General features: G+C 52.8%; 1 protein-coding gene across 3 annotated transcripts in view; it reads right to left on the reverse strand.

Annotated features, from left to right (window-relative positions):
- Nucleotides 1-17,714, reverse strand: part of LOC142256663 (AP-2 complex subunit alpha-1) — a 225,657-nt gene that overhangs the window by 63,452 nt on the left and 144,491 nt on the right. Inside the window, exons 15-17 of one of the 3 annotated variants that reach the window (XM_075328478.1) lie at nucleotides 9,602-9,759; nucleotides 7,802-7,864; nucleotides 573-638 (exon numbers count right to left, since the gene is read on the reverse strand). In XM_075328478.1, coding sequence (XP_075184593.1) covers nucleotides 573-638; nucleotides 7,802-7,864; nucleotides 9,602-9,759 — 287 coding nt within the window. The remainder of the gene's footprint in view (nucleotides 1-572; nucleotides 639-7,801; nucleotides 7,865-9,601; nucleotides 9,760-17,714) is intronic. The other 2 variants (XM_075328479.1, XM_075328480.1) reach the window with 2 other exon arrangements.

Below are 17,714 nucleotides of genomic sequence, written 5' to 3' on the forward strand. Positions count from 1 at the left end.
GACATTTGGATTATAAGACGCACGCCTCTTTTTTCCTCCCAAATTTTTGGAAGGAAAAGTGCGTCTTATAATCCAAAAAAATACGGTATTCCCAAAGCAAAATTCCAAAAATCAAAATCAGATGAGAATGCATGTGTGGATGTGTGCCTCCTGAACACAAAGCATTGAACTGGCTATATTTGGTTATCCAGGGGGTGTATATGCTAGGAGGGAGGAGCTACACTTTTTAGTGTAGTACTTTGTGTGTCCTCCGGAGGCAGAAGCTATACACCATGGTCTGGGTCTCCCATAAGGAACAATGAAGAAATATTATTACACTGTTCCGTCCTCAAGTAGACACCACGTCAAAATAAGGAGACACGGCAAAGTGTGCCGGTAAACGGACAGCAGACACATTTGTGGACCCGTTATACCATCACACAAGGCTTCTCGAATATCTTGCCTCCAAGGTGTCGTCTTTTGTTCCTTGTTGCATTACATGCAGCCTATGGGTACATCATACGCATCGCCCCGCAGAGGGGCAGTGCCGACCTAAGGGAGGACACACGCAGGAGTACACATGCCTGTCTTACTTGTTTAGGAGCTCATCAGCCTCAGCGATAGGTAAAGCAGGATCCTCGGAAGCAGCAGAGCCAGAGCTGAAAGTGAGGAGGAGGGAGAGGAGGAAAACAAGAATGGGAAAGGAGAAGAGGAGGAGGAGGACGCAACCAAAAAGGAGAGAAAAAAAAATTATATGTATTTGTTAGAAACATGAAAAGCGTTAGTCCCACCATTAATAGACCACGAGAATTAAGGGGAAAAAAGGGGCAACTGGAAGAGGAAGAGACCATTATTATAAATGGGCGGTATTACTGTTCTCTGCATGTAAATACAAAAATTTCCCATATTTTTTGGTTTATAAGACGCACCCCAAATTTAAAGGAAAATAGGAAAAAAAAAATGTAATGTTAAAATGAGGGTCCGTCTTATAATGCTCGTGCATCTTAATCCCTAATGCTCACCAGGGGGGAGCGGCGGTGGTGGAGGAAGGTCACAGGCGAAGGGTTGGCAATGCTGGGGGATCAGAGGAGGGGGTGTTGCGTCTCAGGAGGGTCAATGGACGGAGGGTCGGCGATATTGCAGCTTCAGGGGTGTTGTGGCGGGCGCCATTGATCTGTCGGCGTGCTGCGACGGTGTCATTAAAGAGGTGGGTCACAGGACGGGGGTGTGGGAATGTCACTGAGGCAGCGGGCGCCTGATCTGACTGCGGGCTCCATTGAATCTCCAACGGTTGACACAATGGACTTCAAAAGGCCTCCGCAGCCATTTTCTTGAAGTTCATAGTGTCAACGCGGGTGATTCAATATAGCCCACAGTCAGCTCAATGCACTTGCCGCTGTCGACGACATTGCAGTGACACCCTCAGTATCGCCAACCCTGCCTGTTATGACCCCACTCCACCATCGCCGCCCTGGTAAGCCATATACGCATTGTAAGAGGCACTCCCAGTTTTGGGTGAAAAAAAGGGAATTTTGTTTACTTACCGTAAATTCCTTTTCTTCTAGCTCCTATTGGGAGACCCAGACAATTGGGTGTATAGCTTCTGCCTCTGGAGGCCACACAAAGTATTACACTTTAAAAAGTGTAACCCCTCCCCTCTGCCTATACACCCTCCCGTGGACCACGGGCTCCTCAGTTTTGGTGCAAAAGCAGGAAGGAGAAAACATATAAATTGGTCTAGGGTAAATTCAATCCGAAGGATGTTCGGAGAACTGAAGACCATGAACCAAAAGAACAATTCAACATGAACAACATGTGTACACAAAAGAACAACCAGCCCGAAGGAAACAGGGGCGGGTGCTGGGTCTCCCAATAGGAGCTAGAAGAAAAGGAATTTACGGTAAGTAAACAAAATTCCCTTTTTCTTTCTCGCTCCATTGGGAGACCCAGACAATTGGGACGTCCAAGAGCAGTCCCTGGGTGGGTAAAAGAATACCTCAATAAAAAGAGCCGAAAACAGCCCCCTCTTACAGGTGGGCAACCGCCGCCTGGAGGACTCGCCTACCTAGACTGGCGTCTGCCGAAGCATAGGTATGCACTTGATAGTGTTTCGTGAAAGTGTGCAGACTAGACCACGTAGCTGCCTGACACACCTGCTGAGCCGTAGCCCGGTGCCGCAATGCCCAGGACGCACCCACGGCTCTGGTAGAATGGGCTTTCAGCCCTGAAGGGAGCGGAAGCCCGGAAGAACGGTAGGCCTCGAGAATCGGTTCCTTGATCCACCTAGCCAAGGTTGACTTGGAGGCCTGAGAACCCTTATGCTGGCCAGCGACAAGGACAAAGAGGGGCGCCGTGCGAGACACGTAGAACCGGAGTGCTCTCACTAGATCCAAAGAGTGCAAATCCTTTTCACACTGGTGAATTGGATTAGGGCAAAAGGAAGGCAAGGATATATCCTGATTTAGATGAAAAGGGAATACCACCTTAGGGAGAAATTCCGGGACAGGACGCAGAACCACCTTATCCTGGTGGAAAACCAGGAAGGGAGCCTTGCATGACAGCGCTGCAAGCTCAGACACTCTCCGAAGTGATGTGACTGCCACTAGGAAGGCCACCTTCTGAGAAAGACGGGAGAGAGAGACATCCCGCAGCGGCTCAAAAGGCAGCTTTTGAAGAGCTGTCAGAACCCTGTTAAGATCCCAGGGTTCCAACGGACGTTTGTAAGGTGGGACCATGTGGCAGACCCCCTGCAGGAACGTGCGTAGCTGCGGAAGCCTGGCTAGACGCTTTTGAAAAAACACGGAGAGCGCCGATACTTGGCCCTTGAGAGAGCCGAGGGACAAACCCTTGTCCATTCCAGATTGAAGGAATGAAAGAAAAGTGGGTAAGGCAAACGGCCATGGAGGAAAACCGTTATCAGTGCACCAGGATAGGAAGATTTGCCAAGACCTGTAATAGATCTTGGCGGACGTTGGCTTCCTGGCTTGTCTCATGGCGGCAATGACATCCTGAGATAACCCTGAAGACGCTAGGAGCCAGGACTCAATGGCCACACAGTCAGGTTGAGGGCCACAGAATTCAGTTAGAAAAACGGGCCTTGTGACAGCAAGTCTGGGCGGTCTGGAAATGCCCACGGTTGACCCACCGTGAGATGCCACAGATCCGGATACCACGACCGCCTCAGCCAGTCTGGAGCGACGAGAATGGCGCGACGGCAGTCGGACCGGATCTTGCGTAGTACCCTGGGCAGCATTGCCAGAGGGGGAAACACATATGGCAGTCGAAACTGCGACCAATCCTGGACCAGAGCGTCCGCTGCCAGAGCTCTGTGATCCTGGGACCGTGCCATGAAGGCCGGGACCTTGTTGTTGTGCCGTGACGCCATGAGATCGACGTCCGGCGTTCCCCAGCGGCGACAGATCTCTCGAAACACGTCTGGGTGCAGAGACCATTCCCCCGCGTCCATGCCCTGACGACTGAGAAAATCTGCTTCCCAGTTTTCTACGCCCGGAATGTGAACTGCGGAGATGGTGGAGCCTGTGGCTTCCACCCACTGCAGAATCCGCCGGACTTCCTGGAAGGCTTGACGACTGCGAGTGCCGCCTTGGTGGTTGATGTAGGCGACGGCAGTGGCGTTGTCCGACTGGATACGGATCTGCCTGCCCTCCAGCCACCGATGGAAAGCCAATAGGGCTAGATATACTGCCCTTATCTCCAGGATATTGATCTGAAGGGACGATTCTATCGGGGTCCAGGTTCCTTGAGCCCTGTGGTGGAGAAAAACCGCTCCCCAACCTGACAGGCTCGCGTCCATGGTGACCACAGCCCAGGTTGGGGGTAGCGCGAACGGCACTGCCTCCATAGCTGCCACCATCTTCCCCAGGAAGTGCATGAGGCGTCTTAAGGGGTGTGACTGACTCAGAAGAAGAGATTGACTATGAGATCGTCTAAGTAGGGGATCACCGAGTGGCCCTGAGAGTGCAGGACCGCCACGACGGATGCCATGACTTTGGTGAAAACCCGTGGGGCTGTCGCCAGGCCGAAAGGCAATGCCACGAACTGAAGGTGTTCGTCCCCGATGGCGAAACGCAGGAAACGTTGATGTTCGGGTGCGATCGGCACATGGAGATAAGCATCCTTGATGTCGATCGATGCTAGGAAGTCTCCTTGTGACATCGAGGCGATGACCGAGCGGAGAGATTCCATCCGAAACCGTCTGGTTCTCACATGTCTGTTGAGTAGCTTGAGGTCCAGAACGGGACGGAATGACCCGTCCTTTTTTGGCACCACGAACAAGTTGGAGTAAAATCCGCGACCACGTTCCTGAAGGGGAACGGGGATCACAACTCCTATCTTTAGAGCGTCCACTGCCTGAAAAAGTGCGTCGGCCTGAGCGGGGGGCGGAGAGGTTCTGAAGAAACGAGCCGCAGGACGAGAGCTGAACTCTATCCTGTAACCATGAGACAGAATGTCTCTCACCCATCGGTCTTGAACATGTGGCCACCAGGCGTCGCCAAAGCGGGAGAGCCTGCCACCGACCGAGGATGCGGTCAGGGGAGGCCGAGAGTCATGAGGAAGCCGTCTTGGAGGCAGTGCCTCCTGCGGCCTTTTGTGGGCGAGACTTGGATCGCCACGCATAGGAGTTCCTCTGGCCTTTCTCCAGCCTGTTGGACGAAGAGGATTGGGGCTTGGCGGAGGGACGAAAGGACCGAAACCTCGATTGGATTTTTCTCTGCTGAGGTCTCTTAGGTTTGGACTGGGGTAAGGAGGAGTCCTTTCCCTTGGATTCCTTAATAATCTCATCCAATCGTTCGCCAAATAAACGGTCGCCAGAAAAGGGCAAACCAGTTAAGAACCTTTTGGAAGCCGAGTCTGCTTTCCATTCGCGCAGCCACATGGCCCTGCAGACTGCCACGGAGTTAGCAGATGCTACAGCCGTACGGCTAGTGGAGTCCAGGACGGCGTTCATGGCGTAGGACGAAAAGGCTGATGCCTGAGAGGTCAAAGACGAAACATGCGGAGCAGAATTCCGTGTGACAGCATTAATCTCAGTCAGACAAGCCGAGATTGCTTGGAGAGCCCACACGGCTGCAAAGGCCGGGGCGAAAGACGCGCCCGTGGCCTCATAGATGGACTTCACCAAGAGCTCTATCTGTCTGTCAGTGGCATCCTTCAGGGATGAGCCATCTGCAACAGACACAACGGACCTAGCAGCCAATCTGGAGACTGGAGGATCCACCTTGGGAGAGTGAGCCCAACCCTTAACGACTTCAGATGGAAAGGGATAACGCGTGTCAGTGTGCCGTTTAGCAAAGCGCTTGTCCGGGACCGTTCTGGGCTTCTGGACAGCATCCCTGAAGTTAGAGTGATCAAAAAACGTATTACGCGTACGTTTGGGGAACCGAAACTGGTGTTTCTCCTGCTGAGAAGTCGACTCCTCTGCAGGAGGCGGGGGAGAGAGATCCAACACCTGGTTGATGGACGAGATAAGATCATTTACTAAGGCGTCCCCCTCAGGTGTATAAAGGTTAAGGGCGAAGCCAGGGTCAGAGCCCTGAGCTCCCACGTCCGCCTCGTCTTCCTGAGAGTCCTCAAGCTGGGATCCCGAGCAGCGTGAGGAAGTCGGGGAAGAGTCCCAGCGAGACCGCTTAGCCGGTCTGGGACTGCGGTCCGGACAGGAGTCCTCCGCCTGAGACCTAGGGGCTAACCTGGGAAAGCAGCGGCGCGGACCGAGAGGGGCCTGGAGGAGACAAGCTAACAGGGGCCGGGGCCTGTGAAAGGTCCGGTCTGGACTGCAATGCCTCAAGGAGCTTAGAAGACCATTTGTCCATAGACTGTGCAATGGATTGATAAAGAGACTGAGAGAGTTTCTCAGCGAAAGAGGCCAACACCGGTGACTCTGTCCCTGCAGCCTGCTCAGGGGGAGCAGGGGGTCTACATGAGCCGAGGGGCCCCCCAGTGCCCGAGGCTCCGGCTGAGCAAGCGTGGCGGGAGTCGAGCATTGCTCACAGTGGGGGTAGGTGGATCCCGCAGGCAACATAGCCCCACAAGAGGTACAGGCCGCGAAAAAAACCTGTGCCTTAGTAGCTTTGCTCCTTGTGGACGACATGCTGTTGTCTCCTAGGAGAGTGATCACTGAGGGTATATGGGAAAAGGGTATACAGCCTGACCGAACAGAGATATATATCTATTATATATATATATGTATCTATTCCGGCACCCTAGGGGGGCCAGCACCGGGTGACCGGTGTGGCTTACCGACCGCTAACGAGCGGAGTGTGTCCTCCAGATTCCCTGTCTTGGATCCCCCGGAGCCGCCGAGCTGTGTTCACTGAGAAGCGTCCACCGGCAGAATGCCAGAAAATGGCCGCCGGAGCTCTCGGGGGAGGAGTGGGGCCGAGGGCGGCGCCAGCAAAGAGCGGGAATCAGGGGTCCCCACAGTGGTCAGTGAGGGGGGAGGGAGACATGCAGGATGCTCCAGCCCTCACATCCGACGTCATGTCGGTAATCCCGCCCTTACCCCTGACAGGCAGGCCCGGGGGCGGGATTTTCGCGACTAGGCCGCGGTGAAGCCGGGGACTAAATTTGAGGCCGCGCCCGACAAGCAGGCACGGTCGGCGCGGAAGTCCACCGGCCTCCTCAGTTTTACAACTACCGCGGCTTCCGGGAGGAAGGTGCGCTCTCTGTACGGTCCCCTATGGGGACACAGAGTACCTTTAAGTTGCAGGGCCCGGTCCCTGGGGTTGAAGAGGCTCCGGTCCGGCAGGTTCCACCAGGGGCTGCGGATGGAGCACGGTCCCAGCAAATGGATGACCGCTCAGGATCCCACTTCTCCCAGAGCCGCATAAGGGATGGTGAAGGAGACGGCATGTGGCTCCAGCCTCCGTACCCGCAATGGGTACCTCAACCTTAACAACACCGCCGACATAGTGGGGTGAGAAGGGAACATGCCGGGGGCCCCGTGGGGGCCCTCTTTTCTTCCAACCGACATAACTAAGTATGAGAATGCATGAGTGGATGTGTGCCTCCTTCCACACAAAGCATAAAACTGAGGAGCCCGTGGTCCACGGGAGGGTGTATAGGCAGAGGGGAGGGGTTACACTTTTTAAAGTGTAATACTTTGTGTGGCCTCCAGAGGCAGAAGCTATACACCCAATTGTCTGGGTCTCCCAATGGAGCGACAAAGAAAAAGTGCGTCTTACAATCCGGAAATACTGTACCTTATTATGAATTAATAATAAAAGGGATCATGAGACAACAAAATTAAATGTGTCCTTGCAAACTGATTTGCAGGACTGGCTCCATTGGGCACGTCAGTAATTGGGTACCCCAAGAACCTCCTCTTACCTACCAGTTTTGATTACCAGGCCTGTCACGACGTCAAAAGAGCCGCAGATGCTCCAAGGTAGGAGGCCATTCTTAAGACTCCAGGCTGGCGGCCACAGACCTTGACGTGCACGATGGACCAGGTCCTGCAAATCAACTAGCACCAACTCAACTTAATACCCACCAGTGCATCATAGAAAGAGTCCGCAATCTTAACCTTAAAGGGGTCGTTTCTCAATCACAGGACAGTGACTGATTGCTAAAGACCCCACCAGTAATGGAAGCAGTAGCCCTTTGTCTCCCAGGAGGAAGGCTCAGAGATGGGGCTACCACTCCTTGCAAGCTCACTGGGACTGGACGGGAGCTCTTCATGTTTCCTTTAGGCCTGACCTAACAGGTCGTAGTTACCTGCATATTTTAAAGCGCTCCCAATGATGTCTTTATGGCTCATGATCAGTACCCGGCATGCTATAAATGTTACTGAATCAGCCCTTACTCTGAAGGCTGGGCTGCATCCACCAACAAAGACGAGGGACTCTCAGCCGCCGGCTCCAAGTCACTGTGTGTACACCATCCAAAGCACGGGCAGGCACAGCAAGACAGACACAGACAAGACACAATCCCACCAGCGGCAAGACAAGAGGGGAAAAAAACACAAAGACAAAGGAAAAATACAGGAGACGGACATGCAATTAGACAGTGGACAGACAGACACACAGCAGTGTAAAGGGGACGCGGCACCAGGTAGGAGTCATCCATCTGGGGGCCGTAGGTGGACCACGCAGCAACACGTTACCAGCATTTTGTTGCACCATCTAGGTAGCTCAGATCTTGCATTTCAATATTTTATTCTATTGCGTTATAGATGAAAGGATTTTAATACTCCTAAATAGGTTGTACAAAGTTTGGAAGCTAACCCTTACCCATGGGATGGGGGGTAACTTCCTGATCTAAGGGAGAGGATCCGATTGAGCACACTAGACGACTAGTCGAATGCTGCGCTTGGCTATCTCCAGCGGTCCCGTAGAGAATAACTTTCAAACCTGGTACACAATTAGGTCAATGGGGGTCCTACACCCAGACCCCACAACCAATCCAATAATTAAAGGGGCAGTGGTGCTCTGATCTTCTTGTTTACCAGACACAGCACCACACATATTGTAGCTGCTGTTCTTGGTACTGCAAGTTTTTTTGACAATGGAATGATTTACTATTTTCAATTAATATTTTTCCAATATGTTATGGAATAAGATATATAAAATAGTTATAAAAGTTTTGATCTTTCAAACACAAAGTCATTTGCCATAAAAACCTAGTGTAATGCTAGCTCGCCTTACGACTGCAGTAAAAGTGGGCGGGATCAGTTTGGATGTGTGTGACCGTCCCTCCCCCTGTCCTCTTTTTGGCGTTTCCAAAAAAGGATGACGTTTAGGATCACAGTGCAGAGACATTTTGTCAGTGACTGCAAAGTGATACCGGATGGTCGTCACAGAATTCTGAGCAGAGCAGTCATGTCATTGCAGCTGCAAAGCCCAGATCACAGTAATTGCACGATAGGATTAGATACACAGCTCAATAGACTGTATCACACACATGACATGTAGACAGTATCAGATGCACAGCTCAGCAAACAACTACAGTGATCTGAGCACAGCAGTCATGACATGGTAGTGCTCATATCACAGTAATGAGCAGTGAGCACTCACCAAAACCAGGCACCAGAAAAAATTTAATTTGGTGATGTGTACTCACTTCTGAGTCACCATCGAAACCCCGATGCCTGCTCACTACTGTGATCAGAGAGGAGCAGCCACAATGACATGACGGCTTCTCTCAGATCACAGCAAATACAGGTGACAGAGGGAAACTGTAACCTAGTATAAAGCACTGGGCTACAATAATATGGTGCCAAGCTACACCTACAGCTATGACCTTGGCCCAGTTTACACTGGTCCGGCCAGAGCATAAGAGATTAAAGACTTTTGTCATTGTCAGACCCTATGCCCTGGAGCAGCTGTATTTACTCTAACAACACTAACTAGCAAATAAAAATGGCAGCCCCCGACGACTGTTAATTATATTTTTATACATACATACATACATACATACATACATACATATATATACATACATACATATACACACACACACACATATATGTAATAATACTAATAATAATTAATAATATTATATTATTAATTTATTTGGAAAACTCCTTTAAAAATAAAAGTAAAAAAAATAATAAAAAAAGGCACAATTATATTAATTTTTGAAAACTACTAGCTAATATCCGTACCTGAGAAAATTATCCTCTGTCCCAGGAGCTAGTGAGGAGCCGGCAGATGGACTATCCGAAAACACATCCACCAGGAGGCTGCCAGCATTTGGTGCGGCTGATCCTGTAACAGGTGCGGTCCTCAGGTTCAGGAGATCCGCAGAGGGTGATGGTGTAGACTGTGAAAAGAAAGGGGACACCGGCTATAGGAGATATACAAAGGTTCAGGAGACCGTGCTAGAAATAGTGTAAAAATGGCGTCCAATCCTTCAGACTTTAATGCACTAGATTTACTTTATCTGGGGAGTGCAAAAAAGAGAATTTTGTTTACTTACCGTAAATTCTTTTTCTTATAGTTCCGACATGGGAGACCCAGACCATGGGCGTTTAGCTTCTGCCTCCGGAGGACACACAAAGTACTACACTAAAAGTGTAGCTCCTCCCTCCGAGCATATACACCCCCTGGATGACAAATCCAACCAGTTTAGTGCAAAAGCTGAAGGAGGACATCCACCCATAAGTAGAGATAGAGTAAAACCCGGAATAACCGGAACCTCTGTCTACAACAACAGCCGGTGAAAAACACATGGAACAAGAAAACTGCCAACAGGCAACAGGGAGGGTGCTGGGTCTCCCATGTCGGAACTATAAGAAAAAGAATTTACGGTAAGTAAACAAAATTCTCTTTTTCTTCATCGTTCCTTATGGGAGACCCAGACCATGGGACGTCTCAAAGCAGTCCATGGGTGGGAAATAAACAGAAACTGAGAAGTAGGCAAAACCTAACTTCACAAATGGGCGACAGCCACCCGAAGGATGCGTCTGCCCAAGCTCGCATCTGCCGAAGCATGAGCATGCACTTGGTAGTGCTTCGAAAAGGTGTGCAGACTAGACCAAGTGGCAGCCTGACAGACCTGCTGAGCCGTAGCCTGGTGCCTGAAAGCCCAAGAGGCACCGACAGCTCTGGTCGAGTGCGCCTTAATCCCCAGCGGGGGAGGCACCTGAGAACATTGGTAGGCATCGGATATGGCCGACCTAATCCAACGAGCTAGGGTCGGTTTAGAAGCCGAGAGACCCTTGCGCTGACCTGTGGTCAGCACAAAAAGAGAGGTGCACCGCCTAAGAACAGCGGTGCGTGACACATAGATCCGGAGCGTCCGCACCAAATCTAAAGCATGCAACGCTTTCTAAAAGCGATGCACAGAGGCCGACAAAGGGAAGACAATGAAATGTCCTAGTTAAGGTGGAAAGGAGACACCACCTTAGGGAGAAAACCCGGAGTCGGATGGAGAACCACCTTGTCTTGGTGAAAAAAAAAGAGAATTTTGTTTACTTACCGTAAATTCTTTTTCTTATAGTTCCGACATGGGAGACCCAGCACCCTCCCTGTTGCCTGTTGGCGGTTTTTTGTTCCGTGTGTTTCACCGGCTGTTGTTAGTAGACAGAGTTCCGGTTATTCCGAGTTTTACTCTATCTCTACTTATGGGTGGATGTCCTCCTTCAGCTTTTGCACTGAACTGGGTAGATTGTCATCCAGGGGGTGTATATAGCCCGGAGGGAGGAGCTACACGTTTGAGTGTAGTACTTTGTGTGTCCTCCGGAGGCAGAAGCTATACACCCATGGTTTGGGTCTCCCATGTCGGAACTATAAGAAAAAGAATTTACGGTAAGTAAACAAAATTCTCTTTCTTTATCGTTCCTTATGGGAGACCCAAACCATGGGACGTTCCAAAGCAGTCCATGGGTGGGAATAAACCAAACTGAGAAGTAGGCAAAACCTAACTTCACAAATGGGCGACAGCCGCCTGAAGAATGCGTCTGCCCAAGCTCGCATCTGCCGAAGCATGAGCATGCACTTGGTAGTGCTTCGAAAAAGTGTGCAGACTGGACCACGTGGCAGCCTGACAAACCTGCTGAGCCGTAGCCTGGTGCCTGAAAGCCCAGGAGGCACCGACAGCTCTGGTCGAGTGCGCCTTAATCCCTGGCGGGGGAGGCACCTGAGAGCACTGGTAGGCATCGGTGATAGCCGACCTGATCCAACGAGCTAGGGTCGGTTTAGAAGCAGCGAGACCCTTGCGCTGACCAGTGGTTAGCACAAAAAGTGAGGTGCACCGCCTAAAAACGGCGGTGCGTGACACATAGATTCGGAGCGCCTGCACCAAATCCAAGGTATGCAACGCCTTTTCAAAGCGATGCACAGGGGCCGGACAAAGAGAAGGCAATGAAATGTCCTGGTTAAGGTGGAAAGGAGACACCACCTTAGGGAGAAAATCCGGAGTCGGACGAAGAACCACCTTGTCTTGGTGAAACACCAAAAAGGGGGATTCCGAAGAGAGCGCAGCCAAATCAGAAACTCTCCTGAGAGAAGTTATGGCTACTAGAAAAACAACTTTCTGTGAAAGTCTAAACAAGGGGACCTCCCTGAGAGGCTCAAAGGAGGGTTTCTGTAAGGCCGTGAGGACCAGATTAAGGTCCCAGGGATCCAAGGGCCGCCGGTAAGGAGGAATGATGTGAGATGCGCCCTGCATGAAGGTGCGCACCTGAGCCAGTCGGGCGATACGCTGCTGGAACAATACCGACAGAGCTGACACCTGTCCCTTGAGGGAATTGAGGGACAGTCCTAGCTGTAGACTGGACTGTAGAAAAGACAGGATGGTCGGCAAGGAGAACGGCCAAGGAGCATGGTCGGAAGAGCGACACCAGGAAAGGAAAATCCTCCAAGTCCTGTGGTAAATCTTGGCCGAGGAAGACTTCCGAGCCTGAGTCATGGTGGAGATGACCTCAGAGGGAATGCCTGAAGCCGTCAGGATCCAGGACTCAAGAGCCACGCCGTCAATCTGAGAGCCGCAGAATTCTGGCGGAAGAACGGACCTTGAGAGAGAAGGTCTGGGCGGTCCGGGAGATGCCACGGCACCTCTACGGACAGACGGAGCAGGTCTGGGTACCAAGCTCGCCTGGGCCAGTCCGGAGCAATGAGTATGACTCGACGGCCCTCCATTCTGATCTTGCGCAGAACCCTGGGCAAGAGCGCTAGAGGTGGAAATACATAGGCCAGACGGAACTGAGACCAATCTTGAACCAGTGCGTCTGCTGCGAAGGCTTGAGGATCGTGGGAGCGAGCCACGTAAACCGGAACCTTGTTGTTGTGCCGGGATGCCATTAGATCCACTTCCGGAGTGCCCCACTTGCGGCAGATTGATCTGAACACTGACGGATGCAGGGCCCACTCGCCGCTGTCCACGGTTTGACGGCTGAGGTAATCGGCCTCCCAGTTTTCCACGCCTGGGATGTGGACTGCAGATATGGTGGACTTGGAGTCCTCCGTCCACTGGAGGATTCGTTGAACCTCCAACATCGCCAGACGGCTGTGAGTCCCGCCCTGGTGATTGATGTAGGCAACCGCTGTCGCGTTGTCCGACTGAACTCGAATGTGCCTGCCCGCCAACAGGTGGTGAAAAGCTAGGAGAGCTAGAAACACAGCTCTGATCTCCAGCACATTGATCGAGAGGGCTGATTCGGACGGAGTCCAAGTGCCCTGTGCTCGGTGATGGAGAAATACTGCTCCCCAACCGGAGAGGCTGGCATCCGTGGTGAGGATCACCCAGGACGGAGTCAGGAAGGAGCGTCCCTGTGACAGAGAGAGGGGCCGAAGCCACCACTGAAGGGAGCTCCTGGTCTGTGATGACAGAGCCACCAGCCTGTGCAAGGAAGAGATCCGCTTGTCACAACAGCGGAGAATGTCCAGCTGCAGGGGACGCAGATGGAACTGGGCAAAGGGAACCGCTTCCATGGACGCCACCATCTGACCCAGCACCTGCATGAGGTGTCTGATGGAATGACGGCGGTGCCTCAGCAGAGAGCGCACCGCCAGACGAAGGGACTGCTGTTTGACTAAGGGCAACTTGACAAGTGCCGGCAGAGTCTCGAATTGCATCCCTAGGTACAAAAGCACCTGGGTCGGGATCAGAGTGGACTTGGGCAGGTTGACAAGCCACCCGAACTGAACTAGCGTGGCGAGAGTGAGAGAGACACTCCGCTGGCAGTCTGCACTGGATGCGGCCTTGACTAGAAGGTCGTCCAGGTAAGGAATCACTGCCAACCCCTGGAGGTGCAGGACCGCAACCACTGCTGCCATGACCTTGGTGAATACTCGAGGGGCCGTGGCTAAGCCGAAGGGGAGAGCCACGAATTGGAAATGTTCCTCTCCGATCGCAAAGCGTAGCCAACGCTGGTGTGAAACCGCAATAGGCACATGCAGATAGGCATCTCTGATGTCGATGGATGCCAGAAAATCTCCTTGGGTCATTGAGGCAATGACCGATCTCAGAGATTCCATGCGAAAGTGCCGCACCTGAACATGCTTGTTGAGAAGCTTGAGATCCAGGATGGGCCGGAAGGAACCGTCCTTTTTGGGAACTAGAAAGAGGTTTGAGTAGAAACCGCTGAACCGTTCCCGGGTGGGAACCGGAACAATTACACCGTTGGCCTGCAGGGATGCCACGGCCTGAGAGAAGGCGGCGGCTTTGGAGCAGGGGGGGGGTGGACAGAAAAAATCTGTTTGGCGGGCTGGAAGAAAATTCTATCCTGTAGCCGTGGGAGATGATATCCCGCACCCATTGATCGGAGACGTGTTGAAACCACACGTCGCCAAAATGGGAGAGCCTGCCACCGACCAAGGACGTTGCTGGCGCAGCCAGATAGTCACGAGGAGGCTGCCTTAGTGGCAGCGGCTCCTCCGGTCTTTTGAGGACGCGGGTTTGCGCGCCAGTTGGATTTACGATCCTTGGCTGCGGTAGTGGACGAGGTCGAGGGCTTAGAGGATGACCAGTTAGAGGAACGAAAGGAACGAAACCTCGATTGGTTCCTGCCCTGGACAGGTTTCTTGGCTTTAGTTTGTGGCAAGGAAGTGCTCTTCCCGCCAGTAGCTTCCTTAATTATGTCATCCAGCTGTTCCCCAAACAGCCGAGACCCAGCAAAAGGGAGACTCGCAAGGTACTTCTTAGAGGAAGCGTCTGCTTTCCACTCTCGAAGCCACAAGATCCTGCGGATCGCGAGGGAGTTAGCGGAGGCCACCGCCGTGCGGTGAGAAGCCTCCAGGATGGCAGACATGGCGTAGGATGCAAAAGCCGAAGCTTGAGAAGTTAAGGCATCCATCTCAGGAATAGAGTCCCTGGAGAGGGAATGTATCTCCGCCAGAGGCAGAGACTGCCTTAAGAGCCCACACTGCCGCAAAAGACGGGGAGAACGAGGCTCCTGCCGCCTCATATACAGACTTGGCCAGAAGGTCAACCTGGCGGTCAGTGGGATCCTTAAGAGAAGTGCCATCAGCCACCGCTACGACTGTGCGGGCTGAGATTCTGGACACCGGAGGGTCTACCTTTGGGGACTGGGTCCATTCCTTAACCACCTCTGGTGGAAAAGGAAAACGGTCATCTGAACTACGCTTCGGAAAACGTTTGTCAGGACAGGCCCTGGGCTTGGTAACAGTGGTGTGAAAGCTGGAGTGGTTAAAAAACATACTCCTAGCTCTCTTAGGTGAGGTAAACTGGTGTATTTCTACCAGAGAGGGTTGTTCCTCTGACTCTTGTGGGTTGAGGTTCAGTACGGAGTTAATGGACGCAATCAAGTCACTAACATCCGCATCACCCTCAGACAAGTCAATGGGGTACAAAGAGGAAGCGTCTGAGCCCACAGTAAACGAATCCTCCTCGCCCTGCACCTCGGCACGTGAATCAGAGCCGTGGGAAGAGGAAGGAGAAGGGTCCCTGCGTCTCCGTTTAGGGGGACGGGGTCCTAGGACCTGCTCTGAGAGCTCTGCAGAGCTGGGAGTAGCAGAAACACCCTGGGACGGGGGCTGATGCATGGTCAGCAGTGTCCGGGACAGCTGCCCCATGGAGTCGGCAAAAGACTGGGAAATAGCTTGTGAAAAGGAAGCTACCCAAGCGGGGGGTTCAGCCACCGGGGCCGGAGCAGCCGGAGGGACCCCTGAGGAGGCTCCAGGCTGAGACACAACCATGTTAGCACAGGCATCACAATGTGGGTATGTGCTTGGCTCTGGCAGAATGAGCTTACATGCAGTGCATATAGCGTACATGTTTGCAGCCTTGCTTCGGGTGACAGACATGCTGCTGAGGTGGAAGCTCTGCAGCAAGAATACACTCCTGTAGAATGCCCTGAGAGTGTAATAAAAAGTCCACAACCGAAGGTTGTGGCTTACCAGCCCGCTCTCTGTGTGCCCTCCGGATTCCACAGCTCAAAGCCCCAGTGAAGCGTCAGCCTTCCTAACAGTATGCAGCTGCAGCATCCAGCGCCTTCCAGTGTAAGAACGCTGAGAAAATGGCGCTGGGAGAAGGAGGGGGGGCGTGTATAAGCCCAAGAGCGGGAAAAACGGAGGGCAGAGAGATACAGGGAGAGATACAGGGGAGGGAACATCTCCCCAGAGAGGAGTGCCCTCCCCTCTGCTGGTCGGGCGGTGGGCGGCGCTGTATGCAAAACATGCAGAGAAGCCGAAACCGAAACTAGGCCCAAACTGAAGCCGGGGCCTAGATTTAAAAATGCGGCCGACGAGCAGGCACCTTCGGCGCGGTTCTCAGGGGAAACCCCCAGAACCGGCCGGAATTTACAGTAACGATAAAACACATACTGTCCCCCTAATAAAAGTACCCGGGACCCCTGAAAAACGTTTATAATACTTAGCTTTTGAGACGCAGGGCCAGTCCCTGAGTGGGGGTTAACGCTCCTTCCAGCAGGAACCAGACAGGGCTGCGGATGGAGACCGGTCTCCTGCAAGCAGAGAGGACCGTGACGGCTCCCACTTCAACCCAGAGCCTCTCAGAGGATGTGAAGGAGCGCGGCATGTGAAGGCTCCAGCCTTATAAAGTCAACCTTAACAGCACCGCCGACAGAGTGGGGTGTGAAGGGACATGCCGGGAGTCCAGACTGGACCCGCTTTTCTTCCAAGTCTTTAAAATTAAACTAAAAATGAAAAAAATATCAGAAAATGCAAGTGTGTGTGATCCTCCTGAAACACAAAGCATTGAACTGGGTAGATTGTCATCCAGGGGGTGTATATAGCCCGGAGGGAGGAGCTACACGTTTGAGTGTAGTACTTTGTGTGTCCTCGGGAGGCAGAAGCTATACACCCATGGTTTGGGTCTCCCATAAGGAACGATAAAGAAAAACAAAAAAGGGTGACTCCGAAGAGAGCACAGTCAAATCAGAGACTCTCCTGAGAGCTCAAAAGGGGGGTCTCTGTAAGGCCGTGAGGACCAGATTAAAGGTCCCAGGGATCCAGAGGCCGCCGGTAAGGCGGAATGATGTGAGATGCGCCCTGCATGAAGGTGCGCACCTGGGTCAGTCGGGCGATACGCCACAGGAACGACACTGACAGAGCCGAGACCTGTCCCTTGAGGGAATTGAGGGACAGTCCTAGCTGGAGACCGGACTGTAGAAAGGACAGGATGGTCGGCAAGAAAAACGGCCAAGGAGCATGGCCGGAAGAGCGACACCAGGACAGGAAAATCCTCCAAGTCCTGTGGTAAATCCTGGCCGAGGAAGACTTCCGAGCCTGAGTCATAGTGGAGATGACCTCGGAAGGAATGCCTGAAGCCGTAAGGATCCAGGGCTCAAGAGCCACGCCGCCAATCTGAGCACCGCAGAATTCTGGCGGAAAACGGACCCTGTGAGAGAAGGTCTGGGCGGTCCGGGAGATGCCACGGCACCTCTACGGACAGACGGAGCAGGTCTGGGAACCAAGCTCGCTTGGGCCAGTCTGGGGCGATGGAGTACGACCCGACGGCCCTCCATTCTGATCTTGCGCAGGACTCTGGGCAAGAGAGCTAGAGGGGGAAACACGTAGGCCAGACGGAACTGGGACCAATCCTGAACCAGCACGTCCGCCGCCAAGGCCTGAGGATCGTGGGAGCGAGCCACGTAAACCGGGACCTTGTTGTTGTGCCGGGATGCCATTAGATCCACTTCCGGAGTGCCCCACTTGCGGCAGATTGACCGGAACACTGCCGGATGCAGGGCCCACTCGCCGCTTTCCACGGTTTGACGGCTGAGATAATCTGCCTACCAGTTTTCTACGCCTGGGATATGGACTGCGGATATGGTGGACTTGGAGTCCTCCGTC

Source organism: Anomaloglossus baeobatrachus, chromosome 11, assembly GCF_048569485.1.
Source record: "Anomaloglossus baeobatrachus isolate aAnoBae1 chromosome 11, aAnoBae1.hap1, whole genome shotgun sequence".
Taxonomy (NCBI): Eukaryota; Metazoa; Chordata; class Amphibia; order Anura; family Aromobatidae; genus Anomaloglossus; species Anomaloglossus baeobatrachus.